This window comes from Gymnogyps californianus, chromosome 3 (genome assembly GCF_018139145.2).
Source record: "Gymnogyps californianus isolate 813 chromosome 3, ASM1813914v2, whole genome shotgun sequence".
Taxonomy (NCBI): Eukaryota; Metazoa; Chordata; class Aves; order Accipitriformes; family Cathartidae; genus Gymnogyps; species Gymnogyps californianus.
The window spans coordinates 58565929-58589997 of NC_059473.1; the positions used below are offsets into that span (position 1 = coordinate 58565929).

The following is a 24069-nucleotide window of genomic DNA, read 5'->3' on the forward strand; positions in this document are numbered from 1 at the left end:
ACCACTGTTAGGTGCATGGAGTGCTGTACTTCATAGCCTGATGTTTTTCACAGATGGAGTCCTTGTTCGGCAGTCTGCCAGAAATGCTGGATTTCCAGAAGGTGTTTTTGGAGACCCTTGAAGATGGAATATCTTCTTCCTCAGATTTTAATACACTGGAAACGCCATCCCAGTTCCGGGTAAATATTTCATCATTTAATACTTTGTAGCGTGCCTGCAAATGTTTGTGAAAACCTGGCTTTAAGAACTGTAAGTTTCATATGCTTGCTTTTATGTTTGAAGCTTTACTTTGGATTACAGACATCTATTCAGCAGTGAAAGATAAGTACTATTTTTCATGGTTTTATCTTCATCTTTCCCACGGCAGAAGATGCAACATCGAAGATGCAGAGTAGACTTTGAGTATGCTATAAACTAGCAATGCTTATGATGCAGAACTCCTTTGTAGAAAGGTCATTGTCACTGGGCTGAATTCTGCCCTGCCCTGTGCTCCTCCCTGCTGTGCCCAGTTCACCTGCTACAGACTGGGAGCTTTTCCTGTTCAATGCCGCATGAGTTGCTCATGTTGTGAGGTCCAAGAAGAGGGCCTACAAAGTGTAAATGGCTGTAGACTGTGCTCTCGCTGTGCTGTCTCGCTCACGGTGGCACCACTCAGTACCTGCCCTAACTGTAAGAAGTAGGTTCCCCAGAGATGGAACCACTGTCACAGGACCAGGCGAAACTGCTGGCAGGTCTCCCGGACACTTGCTGCCTTTTGTGGAGCAAACATTGATTAAAAAGATGGGAGAGGGCGGCTCTCCTCCTCCTCTTTCTCCTTCTGCTCCTCCTCCTCCCCCTCCTCCTTCATCACTACTGCTTTTCTTATCTTTGCTTTGGGAAGCATTTTTCTAAAAACATCTCCCTCATGATTCAGTCCCTCCCACATCTTCCCAACCTCCCCTTCATCCAAGAGCATCAGAGGTGCCCTGTAATTACCACCTGCTTGAAAGAAGAAAAACAGTTGAAAAGCAATCCTCTGTGTTTGTTTTACACTGTCCCTTCTGGCTTTGGCACTTCTGTGTCTTGCTTCCTATTGCTCATGTTTTTCCCCAGCACAAGATACCCTGTTACATGTCTGTTGATTTTTGTTCCTGTGCTGCCTGAAACATACAGTAAGACAGAGTGTCTGCAGTGGTGTTACCTGCTCAGGGAGAATGGAGAAAATTGCAGGCTTTGCCTAAATAGACTGAACTCTATGCCCAGAGAAATACAGAAACATTCTGGAGCTACTACCAATAGTACATTCATGATTTTTATATATATATAAAAATAAATATAGGATATGTATAGAAAGATAGCAAATAATTACAGCGTTGAGCCTCTGTGTTATGTGCCTGAACATTTATTTAGGATTCTAGTAATGAATTAATATTTTGATTGTGTTGATTTCAGAAATTGCTGTTTTCCCTCGGCGGCTCCTTTCTGTATTATGCTGACCACTTTAAACTGTACAGCGGCTTCTGTGCAAACCACATCAAAGTTCAGAAAGTTCTTGAGAGAGGTAATTTATTGTCTTCATTATTGTAATTCATTTGCATGAATTTAAACTGCAGTGAACTGTCATAACAAATCTCGTCAACTTGCAGAGAATACTGGTACAAAGCAAGGGCTAATCGGGTATCTTTCAATAGGAGTAGCTAAGATTGGTGGTTCTGCTGAAGTATGGTATAGAACTGAAGGGATAAGATTCCCTTCATAACATCCAGGCAGTAGCCTGAATAGCTACAGAAGCGTCTTCCATAAATTTGTGCCATCTGCAGATCCAGTTCATACTCCAAAAAGAAGCAACAAATGGCAGAATAAGTTAGGAATTACTTCCTCTGGCATCACTTTATTAGTTTGATGCAGAAGCAGCCTGCAGTGCAGTGGAAAAATTACATTGAGGAATAATGTCACCTTGATATAATTGCTCTCTTAGCCCTTATCTATGTTATTTAATGCAGGAAATGATTATGAAATGAATAGTGTAAACTACTTTGTAAACCATCTGTTGAGAAAAGTGAGGCTTTTGGTGCTGATTACAAGTTGCAGTTCTGTGTTTTCAAATTATTGTAGCTTCTATGACTTCCATGTTCAACTGACCGACTCTTTTATTTACATCTAGCCAAAACAGATAGTGCCTTTAAGGCCTTTCTGGATGCTCGAAATCCCACAAAGCAACACTCTTCTACACTGGAGTCGTATCTCATAAAGCCTGTTCAGAGAGTGCTGAAATATCCTCTGCTTTTAAAAGAGCTGGTGTCTCTGACAGATAACGAGAGTGAGGAGCACTATCATTTGACAGGTAACTTCTTCCTTTCTTCTATAGGAATGAATATGAGTTAAGTTTTATTTCCAGCCCTTTCTGAAGATGCAGGTAGCCATTCTGGTAGATGTCACAGAATTCATCAAAACCTAGAGAGAATATCCTCCCTCTCCTTAAAAATAATAAGTAGGTTTTCTGAGCTTTTAGCAAAAAGTCCTACTTGGTATGTCCAAGCCCCTTTGAGAGGTAGATATGCCCAGGATTTGCCATGACAAATAGGACTGGGGTCTTTCTCCTCAGTTCTTGCACAGGAGCATGTCAGGTCATAGTGTTGCTTCCCCCCCCCCCCCCCCCCCCCCCCCCCCCCCCCCCCCCCCCACTTGGGCAACGCTGACCAAAGCTCCATCTTGTGGTTATTATTCAGTTCTTGAAATGTGTCGAAGTTTCACAATGCCACAGAAGGAAATTTCAGTTGTTTGAAGTTTGGCTTTGACTCTTGCTTGCGTAGAAGAGATCTGTGTCAAAGCTTTGCAGTCTTCCCACGTAGAAAGACTTGTCTATCTAATATATATTAGAGTTGATTGCTTTTCTAGGCTCACATGCTTGGGACTTCACCCTGGTAAATTCCAGTTCAGGTCTGTCAGCACCTGGTGGATGAAAGTCCAGAGACTTATTTTATGGATTGATTGTCATTTTAACAAAATAGATTCAGGCAAAATACATTGTCAGCAAAAAGTCACAAGGCTGTTACTGACGTCAAAGGGAGCTTCTATACTGTTCCCTTGCCCTTACAACCAAGCTGGGGGTGACTTACTTGCAGGTCAGGATGGATGCCAAACTGCTAAAAGGCTGCACCATTAAGAGCTGGCAGGACTGGAGAAATGAAGCACCCTTCCTCAACTCCTTTCTGAATTAACACAAAGTCTAATGAGATCTAGTGTCATTCTTGCTTGGAAAACAAAATTTAAACAAAACCTGGCCACCAGCATTTAATTTCATGGATACAATCCATGAGGAACTTGTACAACCTAGCACTGTATTTCTTTGTCCATTCTGTGGTGAGCCAAATGCAATTTGGTTCTCTTCAAGCTCATCAGATGACTTATTCTAGGATGGGTGTAGATTATTCTAGAGATCCTAGTGGCCCTATATATAAAGATGCAAAACTTAACTGTGGTTACTATCATGTTGCTATAAATATTCATACATCTGGGGTCTTATCACTGGAATCCTTATTGCAGCCTTTTCAGGCACTTAAGACACCAGACGAGCATTTTTTGCTTACTCTGATCAGGAAGCATTCCCTCTACTGTTGCTATGAGAAAGCACTGATATAAAGCTAGAACTCTGTTCACCAAACCTTGGCAACACTGCGTTATTGTGCCTGCCTCAAGTGCAATTCAATAAAAAAATGTCATGTTTAGAAAATACAATTGAATTACATAGCTGTCTATGAAATTTTTAAACCTTATAGAAGCGCTGAAGGCAATGGAAAAAGTAGCAAGTCACATCAACGAGATGCAGAAGATATATGAAGATTATGGCACTGTATTTGACCAACTGGTTGCTGATCAAAGTGGAACAGAGAAGGAGGTAAGAGAAGGAACAACACGTTTTATTCACTCCTGAAGCATTATGCCGCTTGCCGTTGGGTCTTTATCTCTCCCTGAGGTAATCTGGGGAACTTATTTGTGCTGCGCTTCCTCCATTCTCCTTTAATATTTTGACTTCCATTTCGTATCTGCCTGTCAAGTTTCTTTTTGTCAGTAGGTTACAGTAAAATTTTCAGACAGCTGCCAGAGCCGCCTTCTGGACTGACAAGAATTGCAAGCAGGAGTAGGCATAGTTCTCAGTAGGAAAAATCCTCCTCTTCTCAAATGTTGCAGAGATTATCTGTGCCGCAAGGCATTCAGATTTTATGCTATACTGTTCTTAAGGTATTTTTTCACCCGTATAAATGAAAATGGCAATTCAAGGGATTTCACATTAAGGTCTGTTATTCTCATTCTCTACACTTCAAGTGCTGAGGCATCCATGGGTGTTTGTCAGAGCAAAAACCATTAGTTAGACTGCGTGCACGCATCTCCCAGAACGGGGGCAGCAAGGTCTCAACTTAGCCATTTACATCAAACAATTACTAAGCAGATCAAATCTGTAAAGGTGGAGGTCAGATATGAGAGATGCCGGCTCAGTTGTTTTATTTCCTCCTAGTAAAAGCCAAATCACCCCCGTTGGCTACCTGGTTTCTCATCATTTATGGGGAAACAAAACTTGACAGCCTGGGAGATTTCTTCACAGCGTTACGTTGTATCCCACAGAAGAAAGGAGCCTCAGAGTACGAGACCTCCATTAATTCTGCTATTGGCAGTGTCATTAATACTAATTACTCTATAGAAATTAAAGATACTTACAGCTAATAAATCAGCCAGTTCACAACTGGCTATATGTAAGTGACAGATCATCAGATCAACTTAATATTCTTCTAAGTTATTAATAGTAAGAACTTCTATCCAGCTTCCATAACTTAGGGGCTATTACTTTTTATAGTTGTTACCTATTTTAAAAAGGGGATTACTCACACTTTTCCTGCCATAGTGCAGATCTCTCTGCCTTTCTCTCTGTACATAGAGCAAATACAGAAAGTATAGATCCTTAAAGTTATTGATGTGTACTCATTAATGTTTTACTCGCATATGTGGATTGCAGCACTGATGTATATATTTATACTATATATTTATAGTAGCTACTGTTATAATTTAATACAGGTGACAGAGCTTTCAATGGGAGAACTTCTGATGCACTCTACGGTTTCCTGGCTGAATCCTTTCCCATCACTGGGCAAAGCAAGAAAAGACCTTGAACTTACAGTGTTTGGTAAGTGTCTTCCTTAAGGACTCTCTGCTCTTTCAAATCTAAAGATTACCACATTAAATCTTCTCACAAGATGAAAGCCACCATGTCCTTTCCCTGTAGCCATGTGATATCTAGGGCAGACTTAAATCTGAAAAAATACATAGCTATATTTCATAATATGAGAAATGAGAAGTTTCCATTCGTTTGTTTGCTGTTGCTGTTTGCTCTGTGAGCCAAGCTCAGCTGCTCTCCTGTCTATATGTAAACTATGGAAATTAGTGATTTTCAAGAGACAATATTCTCTTTAGAACAATCTGCTAAACCAAGCTTTCAAAGAAGGTTGATAGGAAAATGGTGATTTATTCTACTTTTGGGAATTTAGGCTAACCTCTGCTTTACAGTTACTGCATCGAAATCCCCATCCAGATTATCTTAACCTGAGAAATGAACATGGAAATGAGAGCATATTTAATAGTATATATACGATTAATCATTACCTACGTAATTAAATCTTCCAGTGAAACATCTTAGGCACTTGTCCATTTCTTTAAAAAATATTTCTTTAAAATGTCATTGGATAAACACCTACAGAACAACTCAGGTTGACGAGAGACAAGTTTCTCGTTCTCAGGGCTGTCGCGCACGCCTTCTGCGGGAAGCATGATAGGTTAGGGGAGGGGATGCTTCTAACAGAAGAACAAACAGGAGCCACTTCCCAGGTTCCTTGGAGGAGCTCCGCAGTGATCCACGTATGCCAGACGCTTCCCAGTAGGACATGTATGAACGAATGGCAGACTGCTCACCTGCCACTTGGGAAACCAAGTTTCAACTCTCACTTCAAACCCTACGTGGGCAGCTTAGAAAATGCACCTAATATGTGGAACTGAGGGAAACTGCCAAGCTCGGGTAAATGCTGTGCTCGCTGTGGCTGCATCCTGGCTTCATGTCGGGATGAGATTCAACTGCATACCATTGCCACTCTCTCCTCTTCCACTGGAAGGAAACATGGATGCGTGAGCAGAGATAGAGGTCTACTGCCCTAGAGTCCAATCTGGGATCCAGGACTGCTCTGCAGAGCCATCCCTTAGCTCACCTGCAGCTTCAATGCCCCCATGTTTCTGCCCCTCCTTACAAATGAGAGAGAACGTGTCCCTGCCTCCCTGGAGGCTGAAAGACTAGATAAACATTAGGGAGCCACTCCAGTCAGATGTTGTGGAAGCCAGAGAATTCCTGTAGATGGCAAAGTAGGATGTAGCAGATGTTTGAGTTTCCAACTAAACAAATGCTGAACTGCAGAAAGAACAGACTTAGCGTCCTTTTTCACAGCACTCTCTTGCTATAGGCCCTTCACTCCACTTGAAGATGCCCACTGATTACAAAAAGAAAATCTGAACCTTTGCATCTAACCTACATCTGCTGTATTTGTTTATGTGGAGACTTACAGGAGACAGGTTGCTAGTAGTTTCAGAATAAATGTGCAGAATGGCTTCATTCTAAATGTTCAGAACAAAATCTGAGGCAAAAATACTGCCATTGCAGGAACAAGTGTAGGATGAAAAACCCAGTTGTCATCTTAATACAGGGCAGGTGCTTTTCAGTCAGTTTGCTTATCTCATCCTTCACATTCCTGTGACTACAATAATCAGCTTCTCCAAGACAATATTTTCATTGAATATTACACTTGTAATTAAGAGTTTTCCTTTTTTTCTTTCTTTCTTAGTTTTTAAGAGGGCTGTAATACTGGTGTATAAGGAGAACTACAAACTGAAAAAGAAAATGGTAAGTCTGGTATCAGTGGAGGTGGTGAGTGTTTATGCACAGGATCCTACTGCAGTGTGAGATGAACTACACTGGTGTTGAAGGGGGAGTGACTGCGGTGAAACGCCACCCTCCCTCGCTAGGCTGGAATTCTAGCTATCACAGCTAAAAGAAGTGCTCAGTATCTGTGTAGCAATAATATTTTTTGTTACTTAGTAAACAGCAGCATCTTCTCTGTGTGAGCCCCATGTTAGTTCCGTCAGGTGGAATATGAAACATTGCCATGTAGGAATCATTAATTCTTCCAGATGGCATTTATGATGGCCTATCTTAATGTAGTGTGTAGGTTAAAGACCTCTATTTATAGACCCTTGATCACCCTGGAAGGAAAGGAAAAGGGGCATTACAAACATAACCTCCTCTGTCCCCATTTACAAAACTGGAATGCTGAAGTCAAGTAGCAAGTTGTGTATCCTGAGTACCAGTGGTGCAGTACTGCACCATGCTTATCATAACAGATGGAGGGGCTCTAAAAGTAGCAGCAGCAGCTACATGATTAATGTATTCCGCTAATCAACAGCCTGCGGGTTCCTTCATGGGAAACTTGTTCTCTAGTAGTACTTACATGCAAAGTATTATTTTTATCCATTAAAAACAAGTGCTTTTAAAAGTTGAAGCAATTACAAAGCCAAAGGTTGTGTCTATCACCATTTCAACTACATTTACAAGCACATATTACGGTACTGAAGGAAGAAGTCTAATGAATTTAGTTTCTTTTCAGAGGCAGGTCTTTTAAAAGTAACACAAAAAAAACCCACTTTTTTTACTTCTTAGAAATATCCTTGTTTTTCTTTTTGCAGCCTACTAATGTTCGTGCTGCACATAATTATGGTGACTTGGATCCATTTAAATTTCGTTGGCTGATTCCTTTATCTGCTCTTCAAGTTCGACTGGGGAACACAGCAGGTAACTCCCTTGCACTGAATACTTTAGCATTGAACGGTTTTCTGGGATTCTGTAATACCGCTTTTTCCATATGCCTTTCTGGAGCCTCTGGAAACAGGCAGGTGTAGAGAAAATAGTATCTACTGTTGTCTGTACGCTCAGGGGGTACAGGCTTGATAATTTAACAGACTTTCTTCATTTGGTATGTTGGCTTCTTCCGTGAGTTCAGGAAGATGCAACATGATGTGAAGGAATGACAGAATGGAAATCCCCAATGGAAAGAGACCATGAACAGGAAGGCGATTTACCATGGTTAACGTCCTGGTGACGCCCTTATGCTGCGTGTGTGCTGACCCTTGTGTTTTTCCAAACGCGGGAAAGTTGACTGTGTAATTTGTGGTAGTAGAGGGCCGTGTTTTTATTTTCCCTTTGAGTTGATCTTTATGATCCTATCCAGTTCTGTATCTTCTGTAAAGTGTCACTAAGGGTTTAGAGCAAATAAATGCTTTGCACACCTGGGAGAAGGCCTTTTAAGGCTGGAAGGCAGCAAGAAGCGGTAAGAATGGGGGAAAACAACCCTCCAAGAGAGAAGTTATCAAAGGCAGCACTAGGCTGCTGCAACAGGAGAGTTCACGGGACTTTCCTTTGGGTTCCATCTCGGGTGAGATCTTCTGTGGATCCACCCTGGCTGTGTTAACACTGCCTTCAAGAGTGGAGGAGCTCTATCCTGTTCTTTCTAATGCCGAAGGTTTTGTGAAGTATGTACAAAAATAAAGTTTCCTTCCATGCACAGGAACAGAGAACAGCTGTATCTGGGAACTGATTCACACAAAGTCGGAACTAGAAGGCAGGCCAGAAACAATTTTTCAGTTGTGCAGCAGGTAAGCTTTACATGGAGGTTGTATTTGCCAAATCACATTAATGGAATTAAAAAAATAAAAGATTTTCCGCTGCGTTACCTTTGCATCAGCACTTCTAATGCAGCTCTCACTCTTTGAATTCAGGCAGTACGCCAGTGTTTGACTGCATAAAGTGTACCAATTTGAAATGGGAGTGAATTTGGCGCAGTGATCCAACGTCAGAAATCTGCACAGATGTATGATCATAAGTTCCAGTACGATATGGGCAAAGTAACTGATTTTATCAGACTCTCAGTTGGTTAGCAGAAATTACTTTCTGATAAAGACCACTGAAGGGGTGATCCCTTGGTACAGAAGTTACCTTTCAGGCCGTTTTTCTAAGGGGAAGTAACCATGATCTCAAAACACAGCGTGTGAAATGCCTAACAATACGTAAAGATGTTAGCTGCAAAACCATTACTAAAGCAAGCTACTGAAAAAAACCCACTGCACTAAAGCACATCAGCAGAAAGGAAGCGGGCAGATTTTATCCCAATGGTGTCTTACTTCAGAGGGGAAAATTAGGTTATCTGTTTTCTTAAACTTGCAGTGACTGTGAGAACAAGACTAACATCGTGAAGGTGATCCGTTCTATTTTGCGGGAGAACTTCAGACGTCACATAAAATGTGAGCTACCGCTGGAGAAAACATGTAAAGATCGCCTTGTCCCACTCAAGAACCGTGTACCTGCAACAGCCAAATTGGGTAAGAAACACGTTCTCAAAGTGAAAAACGGAGTCTGGACTCCAGTGCTGGCAGAAGGTTCACAATTATTACCGTGACTGTAGTGTGTCATGTGCCAGACCCACAAATCCCATTTCTTTTTCGGGCTGGGGAGGTGGTAGTTTCTCCACAACTCAGTGCATGACAAGGGTTAGAGGAGATAAGCGAGCTTGCCATCCACTTCCCCCCCCCCCCCCCCCCCCGTGATGTGTCATTACCTCTCTTAAGGGAAGACTTAATAAGGCCCGAATTAATTTTGCTGGGAAGAAAGACTCCCTTTGGCATGCAGTATTAGTGTTCTTTCCTCTGGGTTCCCTTTAGTAACTCAGGCCTAATAACATTTAAAGCTAAAACAACTTGCAAAAGGCAGGGGACTTGCTTCTTTCAGTGCGCTAAATCTGCATCCCAGCACATACCTTAATTAAGTATAGGTTTCAGACATTTTAGTTAAGTGAGTAGCTACTAGTATTTCAAATTCTCCATCTGATCAGTTGTGTGTAAAATCCCCTTAACATCACAGGAACTGGGACAGTTCAAACCCCGTCTACAACCTGGCCCTCCAGTGCTTGAGGTGCCTGAATCAGTCTTGCTGTGGATGTGTGTAAATCATTACTACAATTTTTGGAGGATTTTGTATATATTACACATGAAGGCAAGCATGTAGCCCTGGGGTAGGTGGAATGAAAACTCTGACATGGGATCGCACTGTCGGTATCGGAATGCTGACACATCTGACCTGGGATGATTATCAAATGAGGCTACATACACTGTAATTACAAGTGGGCTGTTGAGACAGACAGTTATAACCAGCTGATGTTTTGCTGAAAAAATAAAACTGCCTTTTTCCTCTGCACAGCTTCCACGAGGTCCTTGAAGGTACTGAAAAATTCATCCAGTACCGAGTGGAACAGTGACCCGGGGAAAGGCACCTTCCAGGACTCTGATGAGTGCAGCCTCAGCAGCAGTACTCAGAGCAGCAGCTGCCACACCGCCGAGAGCATACAGGAGCCCAAAAATTCATCTCCCGATAAACACGTACAGAGCTGCGCATCCGACTTTTCTAATGTTCTTGTCAAAGAATCTGATATTCTCAGTGATGACGATGACGACGATGACTATCGGAGCCTAAAGAAGGGCAGCCCTACAAAAGACATTGAAATACAGTTCCAACGGCTGAAGATTTCAGAGGAACCGAGTACTGACTCTGAACGGGATCAGGCTGCTGAAACTGAGGAAGGAGATGGCTTCGAGAGAGGAGAGCATCCAAAGCTGGTGCGTGGCCATTTCTGCCCAGTGAAGAGAAAAGTAAACAGCACAAAGCGTAACAGAGGAACTTTAATGGCAATGCAAGAACGTCACCAGTCCCTTGACAGTCACTCTGATGCTACGAACCTGGATCTGAACTCTATTTTAGAAAGAGAATTTAGCGTCCAGAGTTTAACATCTGTAGTTAATGAGGACTGTTTTTATGAAGCTGTGGAGAGGCATGGGAAATCCTAGCTTTCTAAGCACTGTATTTAAAATACTGATTTGAAGTCCACATAAAATTCAACAAACTTATTTTGCTTTAAAAGTAGTAAATTCATGGAGGCTGCAGGAAAACTACTATCTGATTTGTGCACTAATACATTTTTTCCACAAAAACAGCTGTAAAGGATACTTAAGTTATTTTAATTTATTGTGGATCAAAAATAGATTAAGTTGGCCAAGGTCTGTAAATTAGTTCATCCCTTTCAAGCAGTTATTAAGATGATGTAGTGTTCTTGGGGAGGGGAAGGGAAGGGAAGGATGGCCTCATTAGTATTTTAAGTAACATGGAAAAGGTGCTAGTGAGTGGCAGAGGGGATTACAATGGAAAGTAGCATTGCAAAATGAATTTTTCAACACCTTGGGCATTTTATTTCTTTGGTTTTCATTTTTGCTTTATTTAAAGCAGAATTAAGTTATTTTAATGTGTTTTAGTGCACAATAGTGCAGAAAATTCATTTTTGTAAGTTTCAAGATGCTGTTTATACTTTATACATATGTGTAAATACAAAAACAAAGCTTGGCCTGTAATCTTTTATTTGACTGTATTTTTTATTTTCTCTACCAGCCTGTACAGTAAAAGACAAATAAGTATTGTACTTAGCCATGTTTTCTACTTTTTATCATGCTGCTTTGCTCTAATTGGAGCTTTAAATCCCAAATTCTTTGCTTTTGCATAAATGAGAAGCATATTGGCAGACCTTGAGGCAATCTGTGCACTTTATCCTCCTTTAAGCCAGTCACTTGAGTATATTTATACAAGAGTTTTGGCTTTTGTTTTTTAAATTACTCTGCACAGTAGGATGTTCCAGGATAAAAAGAGCACAAAAACCCAAACACCATCTTACATGCTGAAGTATGAAAAGTATTTTTTCTTACATTTCAATAATGCACTTTCACTTATACAAAACTCAGTTAAGTATCCCAACTTAATTACACGTCTCACAACATACCTTGTTCTTGGTATGTGTTCTAACCATTCCCCTGAAGTAAAAAGAACCTTGTAGGCACTTTGTAACTGGACTGTCTTTTCACTTTTGTCTGCAGCTGAATCGAAAAAGTACTTTCTCAAAAGTAGTTCTTCCACACCTGCACAGATGTAGGAATATATAAGCCTCTGTTTACTGAATCAACACTTTAGATCAAGGACTTAAAACTAATAAACAAAAAATCAGTCTGCTGCAATTACAGCTGTTACAGCTGATTTTCCTCTTCAGTCTGTTTGAGCTGACTGGTACTTCTAAGTAAATTCCTCGTCTTCTTCTTTTGCTTTAGTTCTTCTCTGTAACTGTACACAAAAAGGCCTGGGTCTTCATCGCACATTTTCCTGTATGTATTGCACAGGTTTCTAAAGTGTGACATGGAGAGCTGAAAAGGACGCAGAGTTGGATCAACATCTGCTGTCATCATCAGCTGTTCTGTTCTTTTCAAACGTCCACTTTCAGGAAACAAGGTCCTAAAAGGTGTGGGGAGAAGACAAATGAATTCAAACAATTCAGACAGACAATTCAGTTTCCCTTAAGAGTAACAGGATCCTCTTGGGAATTTACGTAATATAGGTTTACTATTAAGTATGTCATTATTTTAGCTCTGGCACTCTTAATATAGCTCATTATCTAAGGAAATGGAAAAATATAAGGGCTCTTTTTCTGCAAATGCAAATTATGACAACATAGGAAAGCATATACGTACATTGTACATTAAACACATGCATGTATGTTCATGTTTGCTAACATTAAGAGCAGCTTTGGGTATGCATACAATCACAGAGCCTTCTTAGAATTAGCCTCATATTCAGAGAGCAACAACAGATTAAACTGTGCAAAACAGACCAGATCCAAACCATATGACTTCCAGGCTAAGTGTTTCATTCCAATGGGAAAGATATGTTATCAATTGTCGTTAATACCATAATTCTAATGCCAGGAAAAAAGCCAAGAAGGAGGAAAGGAGTATTAAATTATCATTCACTTTTTAATATTTAGAACTTGGAGAATGTGCCAGGAGTCCTAGATTTTGTTTTCAGCTCTGTCACTATTCATAGATAGTAGTATCAGTTCATTTACTCTGTGGCCAGATGTGTTAGCACCTCTCTCTCACAAGTTCCCCTAATTTTAATGAATAGTATTAGTTCAAGTGATTTTTAGCATCTCAAATGCACACTACAAAGTGCAAACTACTGAAAGGACTAGCTCTTATTACCAGTAGTTCTCAGTCTACAACGGGTCAGGAAGGCAGAAAATTTGCACATGGTTGATGTGCATGTCTCAATTTTCAAATGATCTGCCTCTGTCATACATACGTAAGACCTAAAAATGCTGTGCATCTAATACAGTAACACCTCCACACCCCCAGCTGTGTTTTGCAGGTTGGCCGGACAAGCCGGTCAGAAGGCTTTGTGTAAGTGACAGGTGGCTCTTGGTGGGCAGACAGAATACAAAGTTAAGAAAGGGTTTAAAATGACAAGAGGAGGATAGAACTTCTGGGAACAACCTCGTTTAAAGTATGTGCTACTCCTGCCCTTAGTCAAAAATGTCCCCATTAGTTCAGCATCTAGGTCAACAAGGTTAAAATGGATCAATCCTTATTTTGCTATCCCTCCTTAAGTTATTCTCTCCTTTGATTTGGTAGTTAAAAGACGTACCTGGAGCTAAAAATGTTTAAACACCTTTTATATACAGACTACAAACCATCTTATAAATGTCCATGAACAGCAACTAAAACCACAGTAATTTTCTTCATGGACTTAATAGCTTAATCTTATATGCCATGTCTCTCAGATCCCAGAATTTGCAAACAAATGTAAACTGATTCTATTACCTTTTTTTAATACCATACATGCGATAGACAGATAGATCGATACCTTATAATGAACTTAATACCCTTATTATACACCAAAAATATTGCCATATTTTTCAGGTCAGCTAAAGAGTAAGAGGATTGTGTTTCTTAGCTGCATACTAGGGCTAAAGTATGATAAGCTGCTAGGGGATACGTGACGTCCAAAAGTTCAGATTCCCCCTCCTTGCCGCAAAAGAATGTAGAGCAGTTACTAGCCATTTGAGATTACACAGTAGTTGGGGTTTTTTTTTTAAACTTTGGCAAAGATATTCTACATAACATAAATATGCTGATTGCACGTCTTCTGCTTACATTGTCAACTGAAACCGTTCTTTCACAAAAAAAAAAAACCCACCACCCTGTAAATCAAATACAAATCGATCTAGAGTTCGGATACCTCATTTTCTAACCACCTCCAAATGCATACTCAAACCTTAACACAGGCAAATCGGTGCTCATTTTAGATCCAATGTCTGCATCCCAGACATCAATGGCATTCACTGCCTCCAGCAAAAAAACCAAAACTAGAGGCAAAATTCTATGTTCACCTTCTTTAAAATAGCGATATATAAGGCTTGTAGTTCAGTGAGGTGGCATCCACCCTAATTCTAGACTGCATCAGGGCCAAAACCATGCCCAGCAAAATTCAGCTAGCCCAACCTGCAGCAACATGCCTCTAGTCCTAACAGCAGCTCTGTCACATGTTCTACAATGCCGAATGCTGGTTTTTCCCATACCAAGTCAGACACGTGGCTACGCTGGCGTTTTAACAGGATCCTTGGCGAACAGACTGCAGGTTTCTTGCATCAGCTAGAGAACCTAGTAAATTCCCTCAGTAAGACATGGGGATTTTTAAAGAGTCAGTAAAAACTCCATAAAAGGCAAGCACAGAAACAAGAATTTGACCTTTTGACATTATCCCCAAGTAAGTAAAATCTCCCACAGATTAAGTTCTACCTCTTCACACTGCCATCTTTGGTTCTGAATTTTGATACTTTGATTTTTTAACTCAACCAACAAATGCTGTAGTTTTTCTGGTTGGGTTGGGGTTTTTTTTTGGCTTCTGAGACAGACAAACTGTTGGAAAGATCACCATTTTATCCTAGTAATTTTAACAACTTCAGCTGCACTAACAAAAACGCACAGTAATTATTATATAATTACAGCAGAAAGAGATTCGTCTCATACTTTTGTCTCCAGCAACCACTCTGAAATTGAAAGATCTGATGAACTATGATGACAAATTTAAAATGGGAGGAATAAAATCAAATGCATAGCTACAAGTGTTTCTCAACTGATTTAGTAGCTGACACATTTACAAAAACATTATCTGAGAATTTGTCATTAAAGATCCTTACTCGATTCCACGGCAGCAGTATTTTCTTCTAAACTGAAAAACACTTCGAACCACTTTTTCTACTAGCTCGAACGGCTGCTGTATCTTTGGTTGCACCAATGGCGTGAAATGCACCACAGCCACATCCACCTATACGGAAAAGAAAGATAAATTTGAGTACATATATTCCTCTGAGACACATTATTTCTAAGTTAACCGGCTAGACATCAGGAAACAGGTAGAACACAGAAAGACATTATTGCGACAGGTAACATAGCTGTGCAGAGACTAATGTCAGAGTATCTGAGTATAAAGATTTGGCTTAACTTTCAAGGCCCTACAGAATTTTAGTCTTAGTTATCTACATATTTCCAATTAGTTCACATGCCATTAGTACTTAGTACTTTTTTCCCCATGGCACTTCCTCCATCTAGAACAACTTCCATGTAATCTGTAAAGTAATTAGCACTTCTTTCTTCAGATCCTTCCACAAGACAATTCTGACATGATGATACACAAATTAGACAATATTCGATATACAGGCTGAAGGGCAGCTGGAGAAAATTGGTATTATAATTAGAAATCAAACCCATTCCCTATATGTTTTCTGTTGCTCTAGGGCTTTTCTAAAACGCAAGCCAAGGAATTACTTTTCAACATATTAAGATTTGAAAATTCTAGTCTATTTAAAGGAATGGTAGGTAGAAATAAGTTTGCATTCAGTTTAAGTGACCATACAACTCTGTATTTACACTGTGTATCACAGTCCATCCAAAATTATATTTGAATGATCTACAAAGATTTTTTCCAAGTTTGTTTTATTCTTTTATAGTTCTAAAATCAGCTTGGTTCACAGAATGGTCAATTTCCTTGTGTCTGAAAACAGAATGAAATAATATCCTCCCTTCAATGTGCACATATATACATATAAAAACCACAAAATATATCATGCAATTATAGAGATACTGTAGTATACAGAAATGCCCTCAATTCAGACTTCTGTATTAAAAAATACAGGCTGGGCTAAAAATCCAGTTCTGCACAACATCAAATAAAGCAGTTCATCTTCCAAACTAGATATTAACAACAAAAAAAAATGAAAAATTTCTGTGGAGGAGCACATTGAAAATTCATACAATTTGTACAAGTACTGGTACTGAATGACCACAAAATTTTTAAGTGCCAGACTTTTAAAAGTATTCAGTCTCTCATTAAAAATGTCTGCTAATATGATGGACAATCATCCATCTTTTTAAAAGGCCTTAAAGTCAATATTGGCATTCATAGAACAAATTCTATGTGACATTCAATTGAAGACATGCTAGTTCTGACCGAAAGAAGATACACTGAGGCCAAAGAACAGCTTCTGTTCTAAGCACACTATCAGTGTACCAATTGTTTGAGAAAACCCATAACAAGAGAGTACTTCAAAAAAAGAGAGGGTTTTTTCTACTGCTTTAACCAAAACTGCTCTAAGTTTGGGGTTTTTTTTAAAATCAATGAAATCATAGTAACCTCTGATATGGACATATTCTTCTGGCACAAAGGTGCCATCCATCCATGTTGTTGTACTTTCAGCAGGTACAGCTCAGCTGTCAAGTAGATCTATCCAATACAACTGCTTCAACAGCAGAGGTACTATATTTGATTTCAACAGAAATTATGAAATTCAAACAACGTAAGTTTTTCATGTAGACGGAACTTACGAAGCTGAACGAAAATACTGGCTAGAGAAAGGAAAGAAAATACTGATTAACAGTGCTGATGAAAAAAACCACAGCAAGTTTCCAGTATTAGCACTGCTGATCTCAAGTATGTTACAGATGGTGTTTCTTCTCTATTCCACCTTTTCTGAAAGCTAGAGTTAAGAATAAGACAGAAAAAAATACTTAAATTACTAAAATGTAAAGACACAAGAACTTATTTAAAAACGAGGTGACAAAGAGAACTTGACATATGGAATCTGCAGTGAAATGCACATAAATTATTTTCCAAAGCAGTTTCTGAATTTCTCAAGTGTTGATAGCTTCTACCTCTGCCACAGGTTGCTGCTACCTGTCAGGAAGACCACAGGAATGCAGCGGAAACTTGTGTTCACAGTGAGTGTCAGAAAAGTTTATCTTTTTGAACAGGGCAAATACATACTTCACATGACCAACCAACTCCTTGTACAAAAATACTAAGGTCTTATTTACACATGTATATGTTTATCTACATTTTTGTCAAGAAATAAGGTACTTCCCCCACAAAATTAGGGATAAGAAAACCACCAGAGACCATTTGGGATCTCCTAGTCACCTCAATTTTGCAGAACTGCTTGTAAGTGAGATATGAGGGCTCTTTGGGAGTTGGAGCTGCATCTTTAACAAAAATTTCTGAAGGAAAAGAAAAAAGAACACAATCTAGATGCAGTGTACAGTTTAAGAGAAAAACAGCTCAATTTGCAATCTCCAGGCCAGTGGGCAATAATTTCTGCTTCTGAAACAAAAAACAGCACTTCTGAGCATTTGTTCCATTATAGACACTATTTTCTTTGGACCCCAGGAAAGCTGCCTGGTTGCTATAGCAACAGATACAGGGGAAAGCTTTTCACTTGTAATTGGCCACTCCTTTAAAATTATACATGCTATTTTTCCCTAACCTTTTTAATATGCATAAAAAAGAGAGCAGAATTATGAAAGCCAATAGAGTACACAAGAGCACTTAAAATACACAAGTTAATTTGCTGATAATTTTATTAGTAATACTTTTTTCACCCCACCAAGTATGTTAGAAATATTTACAAAATAATACTCAATTCTTACAAAATAATGAATATGAAAATTATTCAACTGATATATCCTGAACTGTCAATAGTACAGCAATTATTCACCCCTTGCTGTTTTAGTGTATCTGTACAATGAAGGTTTATGTTCTGGCAGGGTAGGAGGAACATGTGACAGAACAATTTAATGCAGAGAAGTCTGCTGCCTTGCTGATGAAATCAACACTCTAAATCAGAATAAGCTTAAATGAGACAATTTTTACTAATTGTTGACAATAAAGGTCTCATGATGGGCAATGCATGTATCTTGCAAAAGGGCTGTATTAAAAGCAAACCCACATACCCTTTTTCAAGCTGTAATTTACTCATACGGAACTGAAACCTAAGCAGATCATACTACAACTTCATTAAAACAGACTGCTTGAGATCCTACTAAGATAGTGCTAAGCCAGCACTTTCACCAACCAAGTGTTCAGTACCAGCATTTTATCTGTCTACTACAGACAAATGTTAGGTCTAGCACCAGATATGTGTATCTCGTAGCAATCTTGTTCCGATGTGAGGGTTTCATTTTGGTTCACTTCCAGCAGAAAATAACTGTGCCACTGCAGTAACAGCAATAATCTAATTCCTGTGTAAGAACAGCTTTGTAATAACTTAACTCCATTCACACTAGGCTCACAAACAGGATCACAGGAAACCATGAGACAGGGACAGAACCTACAGGTATATCACTGCTGCAATCAGCAAGACTCTTCTCCCAACTTCGTGATTTCACACACCAACTTGTTGAGGCCACTTCTCCAATGTGCTGCAGTTACCATATAAGCCTTATTAGTAGCTTTATTCCTTCATTCTTTTATACAGACTCATACAAATGTAACAAGTTATAGGATGACCTACAGAAGGCTAAGGCTATCAAGAAGAGATAAGCAAAACCCATAGTTGAACAGAAATGTCCTGCTGTCCCAATTACAAATTAAAATAAATTGCATAGTTCTTTCCTAGGAAATTTAAACTCTTAATAAGATTATCTGTGATGAAAAAAACCCATCAACTGACAAACAACAAAACCCTCTGGCTCTCAGTTCAACTGAAATGAATCCTACCCTCCCCCCCCATCCATAAGTCTACACAGTTTCTGGATTCTCAAGATTTTACTCCTTTTAATCACTGTTCACAGTTTTCATCATAGAACCTGGATATCATTATGTATTTAGGACTAAGGGCCTCCATGTGTTTTTCTCCATAATCTCTTTGCTTTCCCTTACTGAGTGTTTGTCGAACAAAACTCATTAAACAAAGTACTCCTTTATTCTCGGGTAGATGGAACTAAGAGCGAACAAACAGCAGTAATGCACTTGCTGTAGAGAAGAGAAAAAAAACAACATTCCAAGAAATTTTGTTAATACATGCCAATGCAGTTTTGTATGAGAAGGGATAGTTCCATTCAAGAGAAACTGCATTTTTCCAGGACATCTACAGTGAAGAAAACATCTCAGACCTCACATCCAGCAGTAAGTGCTACGCAAACAGGAATGAAACATAACTGTATTTTTTATTACACTTGCAGTGCTTATACTTGAATTTATCATGCCTTTAATTTGGTTCATCCCATTAAATGTAATGTATGACTACCATTTGCAGTGGTTTGCGTTTATGTTTGCATATTTGTATATGCTGAAATTTTAAAAAGGTAGCAATGAAAAAGGCTAACTCAAGATCCTAATTAGCTGCTCCAGAATATGCTTCTGAATGAGTTTTGAGCTATCCAGACATGTCAGTTCCTTCTGTAAAAGGAAGTTAAGCCATCTTTCCCATGGGCCCGATACAGCAAATGATATGTATTTGCCAAAGCAACTCTTTGCTGTCTGAACAAACTGAAGGGATTTGGAAATAGGCAGGTCTTTGAAATAACATTTTAAAAATGAGTAACTGTTAATATTCTCACCTTAACTATAAGCATTTGTAATATATATATGCTGGACAGAGTTAGCGCATCCCTGAACAATTACCTGAACGAAGTACAATATATAAATTAGAGGACTACTTGTTATGTAATGCCACTAAAGACTGATAGAATAAATATTGATCAAAACCTTGTTGTCTTATGTATAATGAACTGAAGTAAGAGTACGATGCCACAGATATTTTGTGTTCCACTTATTTCAACTTTATCCCCTATTGTTATGGCTTTTCAAAAAAGTTCTAATGCTAAAGACCAATTTTAATATTATTATTCATATTTAGATAGAATGTCTTAGAAAGCATAATCCAGTCTGAGGACCACCCTTTCTCCATCACTCTGATAAAAGACAAAACCTGCCAGTTATACAGCCCCACTCAAAGGGCAGGACACCATTTCTAATCCTCGTCACAGAGGTTTCAAAACACTGTTCTTCACCCGCTATTCCAACAGTCCAGCTGATGTAACAGTGACAGTTCTGTCTTCCCAAGTGCACAGTTATCATAATATTGTCTAACATGTTCTCATCTGTCAAGTGAAATTTGACTCTTTATGCAAGAATAGCAGGGAGGTTTTTTAATGAATTGTTAAAACTGCCACTTCATGGCAAATTTGCAAATCATTTCAGGCAGGTAAGTGACTGATTATAAAAAAAAATGCACTTACACAACTGAGTTGTTCCATATCAGTGTTAAAAACAGTATTTTATTTTATAGACAAAAGCAGATTATATTCACTTTTATGACTTGCTCAATACTGCTGCTCTAAGTCAAGGACTGAGAATCACTAACTGAAAATAAAATATTGATTTAGAAAAGTCATGTGACTTAATTGTGAAAATACTGCAAAAAATAAATTCAATCTTATTCTTCAAAAACGTGAAATTTCATAACAGTTATTAAACAAAACAACAGACAATAATTAAATAATTGAAATAAAGGGTTACCTTTAACCACACTTCAAACAAAAGACAGTATTAACAATGTTCATTGTTATAAAATAGTCAACAGGAGCTGACTGCAGCCATCAACACACTTAAAGAAGCTACTTGAAGAGTACAATATATTTTCTACCACAGCGTTTTTTCCACAATGACTTCTAATCTGCAAGTTTCTAATGTTCCATTTACAATGTATATTTGTCTAGTAAGCCTGCAATCTGTATACTATTACCAAAAACAAGTCCAGTAAAGTAAGTTTTGCCTGATGGCTTGCAATCATGTATGAAAGGGCAGCAGCTCCTTCTTACAAGCAATTCTAAAACACTGTCCATTTGCCATCATTTATGTTCAAGTACCTTGTGTACAGCTGCTCAGCTGCTCTCATCTGCTGCAGGGTCACGTTCAGATATTCATTCAGATAGCTCTAATTTTAAATGCAAGCTTTTTTTGTTTGCTGATTTCTTTTTCTTTCCCTCTCGCACTTCTCCATCCCCCCGCCTTCCTCCCTGTTACACAGAGGGCTACAGCCTTGGCTACGAAGCTACCAACCAGTTACACTCATTTACAAGAGAGAAACAGGCAGACAAAAGGTGACAGCAGATAATCATCATGGCATCAGCAAGTCTGCAGTTCTTTGCTTTTATTCTGGCTTTGTTTGGTGTTTTTGGAGATATCACAGCCACCCTGCTACCAAACTGGAAGGTAAATGCGGATGTTGGTTCAAATATCATAACAGCTATAACACAAATGCAAGGACTTTGGATGGACTGCACATGGTACAGCACTGGGATGTTTAGCTGTACCCTGAAATACTCCGTTCTCTCCCTCCCCGTCTACATCCAGGCTGCACGGACCACCATGGTACTGTCTTGTATCTTATCAGCCTTTGGGATCTGCATCACTACAGTTGGAATGAAATGCACAAAGTTGGGAGGGGACACTGACAGCAAAAGTCACGCTTGTTTTGCTGGAGGAGTCTGCTTCATTCTTGCAGGAATCTTTGGATTAGTACCAACATCCTGGTACACGAGAGAAATTATTTCAAATTTTCTGGACCAGACCATTCCGGAGAGCAGTAAACATGAACCAGGAGGAGCGGTTTATACAGGATTCATTTCAGCAGGGTTTCTGCTTATCGCAGGTGTGATTTTCTGCACTTCCTGTTTTAAAAAGCAGCAAGGAGCATGGATTTACCCTCCAAAGCAGCACCATTTCCCATCCGCAGAGCAGGAGAGCAACACAGGTTACAACCTGAAGGACTATGTGTAAATACAGTTATTTCTATCCATTGAGGCTTTTTTTGTGCTAAGTCTAGTTTGATTATTTCAGAGAATGTGTAGCATGGCACTTAACTTTTCTTACATCTGGCTTGCAGTTATGTTTAAGCAAAGTATTTCATTTATAGTGGCATCCACAACAAGAATGAAGTAGGAAACAATGCTTAAGTCTGCTACAAGAGTACTTTTTTTTGTTGATTTTTCAAACCATTCTTTTTGACTTTCCAAGCAACATTTATTGAAGAAAAAGGAACTATTTTAAAACATAGCTGACAGTACAATTAATGCACTGGTGGCTTGTTACAGCAAAGATGCTTAAAAACTAACTGCTTTCTATTTAGCAAATCATATTAACCTATAATGTTTTATAGTGTATTATACATTTTCATTTTTATTTTAATTATGATGCAAGGAAAAAAAAACCAACCACTTTTTGTCCAAGAAGCCCAATTCAATGGTTTTTAAAAAGCAACCACATCTGCCTTTCATTTTCAGTTCTAAATTGCCCCGGTAACCAGATTTCTTTTAAAAAAAAAAAAAATACACACACACAGAACCCAAAATAAAACAAAAAAACCAACAAAACCCCACAGCCCCAAACCTTAGCTGCATTGTATACTCTGCGTATCAGGCTGAAGAATCAGCAGTACCATTCAGATCTTGCCAGAAATGGCTCTCCCGCCCCAAACTGCCACCTGCTGTGGGTTTCATTTATAATTGTTAAAGAAATGTCTACTCGGCATTCACCAATTGCTATTAATCTATCACTACACAATGAATGTTAGATTTGAGGAGCAATACCACAACAGAAATGTAACCATGACTATGAAAACACCTGCAAACTGTAACACACAGGATACAAACTAAATTATCTATGTTCAAGAAAAATCTGGAAGCGTTCTGACTTACACTTGCTCAAAGTACCTTTTAACAGCTCAAATAATACAGCTACCATTTATTATCTTCTACATTTCTGGCCTTCTAAAAGAACTTTGTAAGTCCTTTTAATTATTCCTGTAGGGTCTGTTTCAGGCCCACTCCCATGTATTCTATTACTGTAAAATGTAATACACAGTGGTGATAAAGAGACAGCTTCTTTATTTATAAATTTTCTTTGCTTAGACACAATGCTGTGCAGCACCACTCCATACCATACACCAAGAGTCTTTTATGTCTCCACATTCATAGTATTGTTGAAATTCATCCATTCATTGAGGTAAACAACTCATTCCCAAAAACATGCATCTCCACATTTAGTAAGGGGTTAGACATGATGCTAAGCTGTGATCATTGCTATGTATGTGAATTAAAACTAACATTTGTAAAATAAGAACCAAAGGCGTTTTTACAGAAGGGCATAAGAACAAGGTAATAATTGCATACTATGAGCAAAATGAAGTATTCATCAGTTACATAAGCAGCAAATTTTTCTTCCTAAAACTATACAGAAGTACCCGAACTTCTTTGTATACCTGTGAAACAAAAATCAAGCACTGAGCCACTTCATTCACAATACGCAGCAAGAGCTTTCAAAGAAAACAAAAATTCTGTCAGAAACGGTAATATCTAAACCCACATGTCAGTCTACGGCTGAAAGAACACGGACAAAACAGAAGATCAATCTACAACCAGAGTTTGAAGGAAACAAAATATAGTGAAAACAGGTGCCAGGTCTGTCTGAAAACTTGGTACTTTCTGCTTTTGCAATATAAGCAATACTTGGTTTAACTCGAAGAAATATATTCAATTAAAAAATGCTTGCCTTTAGTGGTACTGCCTTTTTTATTCAACAGAGCACCAACTGACTGTAGGATTTGCTTACACTAAAGACATTTGTCACAACTCTGTAAGTTACCTCCCTCTCAGTCAACTATGGCCTATTCAGTTCAGGAAAATGGGAATATCAGTTATAGCTTCCCAATTCTGAGACACAGTCTCCACAAGACTTTTGACTAC

At 38.9% G+C, this 24069-nt stretch overlaps 3 protein-coding genes across 3 annotated transcripts in view; 2 read left to right on the top strand and 1 right to left on the bottom strand.

Moving 5' to 3' along the window:
- Positions 1-11227, top strand: part of TIAM2 (TIAM Rac1 associated GEF 2) — a 180829-nt gene extending 169602 nt beyond the window's left edge. The window contains exons 19-28 of the mRNA XM_050895201.1: positions 54-179; positions 1432-1540; positions 2144-2323; positions 3759-3877; positions 5050-5158; positions 6858-6916; positions 7756-7861; positions 8634-8721; positions 9290-9444; positions 10319-11227. Of these exons, the coding sequence (XP_050751158.1) occupies positions 54-179; positions 1432-1540; positions 2144-2323; positions 3759-3877; positions 5050-5158; positions 6858-6916; positions 7756-7861; positions 8634-8721; positions 9290-9444; positions 10319-10962 (1695 nt within the window). The 3' untranslated portion in view covers positions 10963-11227. The remainder of the gene's footprint in view (positions 1-53; positions 180-1431; positions 1541-2143; positions 2324-3758; positions 3878-5049; positions 5159-6857; positions 6917-7755; positions 7862-8633; positions 8722-9289; positions 9445-10318) is intronic.
- A 3-nt stretch (positions 11228-11230) lies between these two features.
- The window catches only part of TFB1M (transcription factor B1, mitochondrial), a 28005-nt gene continuing 15166 nt past the window's right edge, over positions 11231-24069 (bottom strand). The window contains exons 7-8 of the mRNA XM_050895202.1: positions 15189-15316; positions 11231-12445 (exon numbers count right to left, since the gene is read on the bottom strand). Coding sequence (XP_050751159.1) covers positions 12184-12445; positions 15189-15316 — 390 coding nt within the window. The 3' untranslated portion in view covers positions 11231-12183. The remainder of the gene's footprint in view (positions 12446-15188; positions 15317-24069) is intronic.
- CLDN20 (claudin 20) lies at positions 21446-22105 on the top strand. Its single transcript, XM_050895203.1, has one exon. It carries the CDS (start codon positions 21446-21448, stop codon positions 22103-22105), a length of 660 nt encoding a protein of 219 aa, XP_050751160.1.

Bases quoted from the DNA above. Each gene is read 5' to 3' on its own strand.
- CLDN20 (XM_050895203.1), top strand. From the start codon at position 21,446: ATGGCATCAGCAAGTCTGCAGTTCTTTGCTTTTATTCTGGCTTTGTTT.